The sequence below is a fragment of the Phocoena sinus genome, chromosome 6 (genome assembly GCF_008692025.1).
Source record: "Phocoena sinus isolate mPhoSin1 chromosome 6, mPhoSin1.pri, whole genome shotgun sequence".
NCBI lineage: Eukaryota > Metazoa > Chordata > Mammalia > Artiodactyla > Phocoenidae > Phocoena > Phocoena sinus.
Genome location: NC_045768.1, coordinates 105,858,230 through 105,866,668, shown reverse-complemented (window position 1 = coordinate 105,866,668; position 8,439 = coordinate 105,858,230). Strand labels below are relative to the sequence as shown.

The 8,439-nt window shown below is 36.5% G+C and overlaps 1 protein-coding gene across 2 annotated transcripts in view; it reads right to left on the bottom strand.

Annotated features, from left to right (window-relative positions):
- Nucleotides 1-863: 863 nt before the first annotated feature.
- Nucleotides 864-8,439, bottom strand: part of FZD3 (frizzled class receptor 3) — a 91,467-nt gene continuing 83,891 nt past the window's right edge. The window contains exon 7 of one of the 2 annotated variants that reach the window (XM_032636422.1): nucleotides 864-4,580. In XM_032636422.1, the coding sequence (XP_032492313.1) occupies nucleotides 4,367-4,580 (214 nt within the window). In that variant the 3' untranslated portion in view covers nucleotides 864-4,366. The remainder of the gene's footprint in view (nucleotides 4,581-8,439) is intronic. The other variant, XM_032636421.1, reaches the window with a different exon arrangement.

Here is an 8,439-nt window from a genome sequence, read left to right as displayed (position 1 = left end):
AAAGGTTATACCAAATGAATACTGGTCTAATTGCCTATTCTGTTATTACTGCTAAATACCACTGAAGACCATTATCCTTGCTTTCTGTAACCCCAAAATTCTAACAAAAACAAATACTATCAGTAGGGGAACTTACAGGTTAAAGAGCACTATAATTCCTGTTATCTCATTTGATCCTCACGCTGTCCAGTGAGGTAGGTTTCGGGGCCCCAAATTACCTTATCCGTATTTTACATCAAAGAAACTGAGACCAAGAGAAATTAAATGAGCTGTCTAGTTTATATCATAATTATGGGTCTTTTGATTCCAAGTATGATAATATGTAAATATACCTTTGGCATGTCAAAAGCAATATAAATATCATCATAGTGAAATTTTGCTATATTCATGTTTTCTAAGCTCAAGCCAATGATCCACTACTTTATCAAAAAACTTTAAGTAGTTCCTTTTATTTCATGGGGATATAGCCTAAACCAATACGGTTACAACTTCAGTTACTGCCAGCTATTATCACAAAGAAACTAATGAGGTAGGTTAAAATGTAGTAAATTTTTCTAATTTGAAGAGATTCTCAGAATTTTCATAAATCTTCTCTAAGAAACAGCTTTTAGAAAATCATCATTAATCAAGGTTTACTTGAATATTCATTTATCCAACCACTACACAAAGATCTAACTTCACATAAAACCAACAAGAACCTAAATACCTCTAAGAATTGCTCATCACCTTTTAAAATTAATATAAAGTGTTGGTACAAGTTTGTATATATATTTCTTTAATTAAAATACCAATATGGACTGTTACTCTAGGAGAAATACACTTTATTTGGTGCAATTCACATATTACTAACTGCTGCAGATTATTCTGGTAAAGCAGAGACTTCATTTCACTTAGTTTAAATTTAGACTCTTCAAATTTCTTTGAAGTGAGACTTCACTGCTAGAGTAAAAGTGAGTTGCATAACATGAGCTATTCATTCATTTAAATATTTATTGAAAACCTACTATGTACTATGCCCTCTGCTAGTTGTTGAGTTACTAATCAGTTCTTTGAAACTACTGTTTCGAGCTTAATATTGTCTTGAATTGTTTGCTTTAATCACTGAAAAAATTCAATACAATATTGCTGAAATCAGAGTACTTCTCGAAAAGCTTTCAGTTATATATTAACATTTTAGAGAGAACTATTATTTTCTCAGTTGTCAACTGAACAAATAAAATACTAAACATTATCATATGCCAATCACCACACAAATTAAACATATGGTAGGAAAGCTGTCAGGACTTGCTTATGTTGGATTAAGCTAGTTGAGACTTGAAATTGTTGTTTTGTTATAGTTCTTCAACTGTTTCTTTAAAGAATAAAAATCTTAATTTGGAGCGCTAGTTTGATAAATAACACAACCCAAACTAAATACGGTTATTTAAAACAATGCATTAACAATACTAAGTAAATTTTGTGGGGCAAAACTAACATACTGAAAGTAACTGAGAGGCCAATATATCCTTTACAAATACATCAACAGTTTAGTAGAGAAGATACAAATGAATATATAAAAATCAAGAAGCACAAAGTTAAGATTTTCATAATGATGTTCACTTAAATGTCTATACTTGGCCCACAAAAAAACCAATTAACATTTTTTTTTTTTTTTTTTGCGTTACGCGGGCCTCTCACTGCTGTGGCCTCTCCCGTTGTGGAGCACAGGCTCCGGACGCGCAGGCTCAGCGGCCATGGCTCACGGGCCCAGCCGCTCCGCGGCATGTGGGATCTTCCCGGACCGGGGCACGAACCCGCATCCCCTGCATCGGCAGGCGGACTCTCAAGCACTGCGCCACCAGGGAAGCCCCCAATTAACATTTTGGCAATTGATAATATAATGCAGATGGCGATGGATGACAACATCTTTGAGCTGAAACTGGTACCTTCTATAGTAACTTATTTTTTTTGTCTGAATGTTTGTTTTGGTCTCTCATGCTGTTCTCAGGGGAAATCCTCAGACAAAAGCCTCAAGAATTACTGATTTATTTATAAATGAGTTGTTATAAGTTTGGCTTTCAGAGTAAAGGGTTACTGTCAGACGTGAGGGAATTCAGACTCTACTTGTCTTGAGTATTAACTCCAGTTTCAAGGGAAAAGACGATGAAGATGGAAGAAAAAGTAAAGCATTTGAGCCAAATATTCAACTATATCTTAAGAAGAATTAATAATAAATATTAAAAAATACATACTTTGAAAGAAAAAACATGATACACAAATTATTATTATCAGAAAACTGACTTCTGCGCCTAATAAAAGCTTCTGTCAACAGCTAATTTCTTGGTACTTTTTGTTTTAAAGAAGGAGAGGAAGAAGTACACATGAATTAAGCACATGTCAAGGAATGTACTATGGTAGCCCTCAAACAAATCTCTTAAATCCTCAATAATCTTAATCCCTTATAGTTCATAACACTTTAAAATTTTCAGAGAGCTTTCATATGATTTTTCATCTGATACCTATTTGACAATTTTGTGAAGTAGGTATTTATCTTCTGTCTTCATTTATAAACAAGGGAACTGAGGCTCAGAGAAATTGACCTGTTAAAGGTAAAAAATTAGCATATGGCAAAGCCAGGCCTCTTTAGAGTCTAGAATATTTTTTGAAGTGTGATTCTTGGATACTTGCATAAGAATCACCTGTGGTATTTCTTTTTACAACCAGATTTTAAAGGCCTACCATCACCTTTGACTTAATGAGTAAGAATCCTTAGAAGTGGGATCCAGAATTCCCGTTGTATACCAGGTAATGATATAAAAGCATAACACTGAATCCAGCTAGATTTTCACGTGATACAACATGATGCCATCACATCATCAGAGGCAAGTTAGTTTAAAACACCTTGCAGCCAGGTTTCAGATTAAAATCACCTGGAAAGCTTTTTAAAAAACTACCAGTTGTCATCTGAATGAGAGGAAGGTGGCCGGTATCAGAGGCTCCCCAAGTGATTCTTATCTGTAGTCAGGGTTGAGGATCCCTTGTTTAAATATACTTTTCTATAAAACACATGCAGCATTTTCCAGAATTTTTCTTTCCCTTCCGATCAATTTCATGCCTAATAAACTTCACAGTTTTTATTATAAATTATTTAAATTTTATAAGACAAAATGTCAAACATTTTTGAGTTGATATTTTTAAGATTAAAGGATACTTCACAGCAGGACTAATCATGCTCCATTTAGCTACAATGATTTTCAAATACCCCAAATTAATCACCTCTTTGGACTTAGGTTATATGTATTTCAGCTATAAACAAGAATGATCCAGAATCTGAAAATAAGGGTGTGGGGCAAAAGCTGTAGCATATTGGCTACTGGGCAATGCAAGTGCAGACAATCAACCCACTGACAGGAGGGGCCTGGATACCAAGATCTGGTGGCTTTGGCAAGATCACATCTCACTGTAGAAAAATACAAGCAACGAATACAGAGGAAACATTTTGCCATTTTGTAATTACGATTACCACAAAAAACCTTATAGTGTGTGATGCTTATTCTATTACATGCTTCCACAGAACATATCTGAACATGAAGTTCTCTAGGAATCAATACTACTACATGGGAAAACATGGCTACAAAGTAAAAATTTTCCATCATGCATATGGATAAGTTATAAAAACACAGCCAGTAAAAGTAATATTTACAAAAGTAATAAAAACAGCACAATTACTGGGAAAAATGCCCATCTCCGCTTTTACTCCGTCGCTAATCCTGCTCCTGTATTTCTCTGAATAAAGATTATTTTGACAGAATTTCAAAAGAGCCTTCAATAGACTAATCAGATTCTTCTGTTGATTTTATATTCTATTAGCTAAAATACCCTTGCTGATTTATTAAATTCTCCTACTGTTTAAAAACACAGTTCTTTTTCACTTAGTGGAAAGGAAACTACAAAGTCTTACTGTTCATCTGAGAAATAAACCTTGCATAGAAAATTTCTTTAATTCTGAAATTTTGTTTTATTAACAGAACTACCAGAATGTTATCTCACAACTAGTTGATATTATATGAAAGTTCACTATAAAGCAGTCACCACACATTTAGGATTTTTCTAAATATAAAACAAATGGATTTATAAAAATGCTTACCAGACAAATAATTATTTCTTCATAACCTAGAAATAAGAATTATTTATGCGATAATTCGTAGCATTTTGGATGCCTTGATGTTACAAGTTTGTTGCAATATAAAAAGCAAAAGTTTACTTTTCAATGGACACAATCTGCACCTGACTGAAAGCATCATAACAGTGAGTTACGGCAATCAGTCATGCAAAGGCAAAGAAAATCTGCTTTTTAAACAACACAAGTTTTCCACCTTAGGACAATTTAAGCACTGGTTCCATCTTCTTCAATAACCCGATTCATGCTGGTGCCATGTGTGATGTGAGTCATAGGATTAGTACTGAGATCTCTGATGCTGCTATGTCGTGACTGTTCATTGAGCCGATGAGAACTACTGTGCCTGGAGTGATCCGTGAGTCGTGACATGCTGCCATGAGGTAGTCTCTCCTCCATTCCTCTGTAACTGCAGGGAGTGTACCTAATATAGGAGAGTTTGTTTTGAAGTAGGTAACAGAACACACTAGAAAATAACACTAAAAATTTTCATGAAAATACCTCATCAAGTGAAATAATTAGGAAACTAACAAGTGAAAAAGTAACAACCAACTTTTGATGATTTACACTCTTGAATTATTCAAGTGGCCAAACAGAAAGGAGAGAAAATCTACTGATTAGGCTCAGAATTAAGGTATGCTTTGCAAAAGGACAGAAACTGAAGTTAAGAAGAGCTGACTGATCTGGAGCTATGCTAACTAAGTAAGGATACTTTTCTCATTCAAATAAGTTTTAGGTTATGAGGTGGGTTCCAGCAGAGGAAGAACAGCAACAGAAGCAATATGGCATTGTCCCAGGGAGTTTAGAAGAATGGTTATAATCAGTAGGACAGCAAACTCCAATTTTACGAAAAGAGTAGCATTGGAAAAGCGAGCAAATGAAATTAGAGGAGAAATTACCGTGACCTTAAAAAAAAAAAAAAAGTGAGGGAATTGGCAAGCAATGATGACGCTAGGTGCCTGACAGCTTCTTTCCAGAGAGCCCAGTTAACAGCTGAATTAACTACCTGTAAATGGTCTTAATTACTTTTCATTAGGGCTTCAGGCTGTGAGGATGCTATTTTGTAAAAGCTACATCAACTTAAATACAGAAGTAGCAAACTCCTAAGGCTTTGTAACCCATATTCCTGAAAAAGCAAATTCTCTCCTTATCCCTAGCCAAGGCACAGCTTGAGTATGTCAACTGGGCTTACTTGGCTTATTGCAGACTGTCTTCTCTGTCATTCTACTTACCTTGAAAGACACCAGTGGGAGCTGTTAAAATTTCTTTTGTTGCAATTCTGACTCACTGAGCCCCCATTAGAGGTAAGAAAACTCACACTCAAACATACTATACACTTTTTGTAAAAACAATATTTAATTTAGAATAACAAAGATCAAAGAAAACAACTGAAAATAATTTATAACTTTAATTAACACATTAAACTTTAAGTAGTATTTCTAAAAATAAAAAGGTAGCAGGCCATTCCTTTTTCAAATAGTCATCAAAACAACTAATCTGGGGCTTCCCTGGTGGCGCAGTAGTTGAGAGTGCCTGGCGATGCAGGGGACGCAGGTTCGTGCCCCAGTCTGGGAACATCCCACATGCCGCGGAGCAGCTGGGCCCGTGAGCCATGGCCGCTGAGCCTGCGCGTCCAGAGCCTGTGCTCCGCAACGAGAGAGGCCGCAACAGTGAGAGGCCCGCGTACCGCAAAAACAACAACAACAAAAACAAACAAACAAACAAAAAACAACTAATCACAAGCAGCTGAAGACCTACTGGCTGTCAAAAAGCATTTATCATTTCCCTCATTTGATGATTATAACAAATTTCATGACTCAATATGAATCATTTGTAAAATTTAAAGACTTTAAAGATTGATTCATATACCACTGAGCTGATCTAGTATTATAGCAGTGCTTGTCAGATAATGTTTTCATTAGAGTTTAAAAATTAAGTCCTTTAAAATTATAAAAGAAAGCACGTCTTTTTTCCCATTTTGCATAAAGCAAAAAAGAACATTTAAGAATAAAAAGCTACATTTAAAATATTTTTTAAATTCCTCATGTTAACGGAATGGTTTATAAAAGAGCATTTAATTCTTATTTATTAAAAGAATTCACGGGCTTCCCTGGTGGTGCAGTGGTTGAGAGTCCGCCTGCCGATGCAGGGGACGCGGGTTCGTGCCCCGGTCCGGGAAGATCCCACATGCCGCGGAGCGGCTGGGCCCGTGAGCCATGGCCGCTGAGCCTGCGCGTCCGGAGCCTGTGCTCCACAACGAGAGAGGCCACAACAGTGAGAGGCCCGTGTACCGCAAAAAAAAAAAAAAAAAAAAAAAAAGAATTCACATTCAGAATACAAAGGTTTTAACTTTGGTTTGCAAGTTTTGGTAAAATAATAACAATGTTTGCAAATGAAAATATTTCATAATAAGCCTGTTATTCTAGTTAATAATTATTTTACATAATAATCATTGCCCTAAACTGAGTGAAAGATTTCTCTAAATATGATTTGCCAGCCAATATGGAGACCTTTCACCTCTCAATGACTTCATAAGTATCTATTTCAAACAAATATGGCAAATGAAAAAGAGCAAAATATGATGCAGTGTTCTAGGAATGATATCAAGGTAATTAAAAATATGAATTCAGTATTTTCTAAAATGAACTCTGTCTTTGAGTTTAATTTAATGAATAAGACTAAAAGAATACCTTTTTTTATAGAAAAAATTGAGTTCTTATGTCTAATTCTTTAAGTGAAATATATGGCTATCCACAAAATTCTAGAATATGAACCACCTGCCCATGGATAATTAGGACTCAACTACATAGTAAAATGTCACCTATTTACCAAACTAACCACTCTTTCTCAAACCTCCATCTACCTACTCATCTACTTCCTTTTTTTTTTTTTTTTTTTTTTTTTTTTTGCGGAACGCGGGGCCTCTCACTGTTGTGGTCTCTCCCGTTGCGGAGCACAGGCTCCGGACGCGCAGGCTCAGCGGCCATGGCTCACAGGCCCAGCCGCTCCGCGGCATGTGGGATCTTTCCAGACCGGGGCACGAACCCGTGTCCCCTGCATCGGCAGGCGGACTCTCAACCACTGCGCCACCAGGGACGCCCCCACTTCCTTTTTTACATCTTCTCATCTAACTACCGATTACTTATTCTTTGAAGCTGACATACATGTGAAGGTATATTTACCCAAGTCTTATTCTATTTTACGTAGCACTGAGATCAGTAATTATCCATCAAGGAGTCTGGACTAGAGTGAGTACTGAGAAGCAGGAATGTGTGTATACGTGTGATCTCACAGCCAAGATACCATGAAATGATGAGAAAACCATGGCCAAATATAGTGTTCACGTGTAAACTTAAAAACTGATGCAGAAAGAAATCGCCATGAGATGGCATGCCCACATTATTTCTAAAGTTGTTTGATAGATTTATTTGTCTCCTAATATGCACTGGGCTAGATACTGTAGGGGAATATACAAATGTCTGTCACCAAGTTCACATCCTCCAGAAACTGCAAACTTAGCCAAGGAAAAACAACTGTATTGAAAATAGGTCACACCACAAGAATGATTAAAAAGCAATTAATTAACTGCCATGGATATGGGAATCAAGCAGGCCTTAAAGGATGAGTATGATTTTAATTTATCAGAGATAAGAAAGGCCATTACAGGAGGTCATAGTATATCCCCTAGTTTCCATGACATTATACTTTCATAGATTCCTTCATATGTCTATAAGCACTTTCTCTGAATCACATGCTAGGCTATTCTTTTTTTTTTTTTTTTTTTTTTTTTTTAGGCTATTCTTATTGTATTATTATTTCTTTTTTTTTAAAGGCACTTATTTTTTTTTTTAATTTTTAAAATTTTTGGCTGCGTTTGGTCTTCGTTGCTGCACGTGGGCTTTCTCTAGTTGTGGTGAGTGGGGGCTACTCTTCGTTGCAGTGCACGGGCTTCTCATTGCAGTGGCTTCTCTTGTTGCAGAGCACAGGCTCTAGGCGTGCAAGCTCAGTAGTTGTGGCTCGCGGGCTCTAGAGCACAGGCTCAGTATTTGTGGTGCGTGGGCTTAGCTGCTCTGCGGCATGTGGGATCTTCCAGGACCAGGGCTCGAACCCGTGTCCCCTGCATTGGCAGGCAGATTCTTAACCACTGTGCCACCAGGGAAGTCCCTCTTATTGTATTATTATCATTACTGTATTTACCAAGGTCTTGTTCTTGGTCTGTTGTTTTTTTTATTAAGATTCAAGGAATTCTATCTCACAATTTTAATTACCAACTACCTTATATT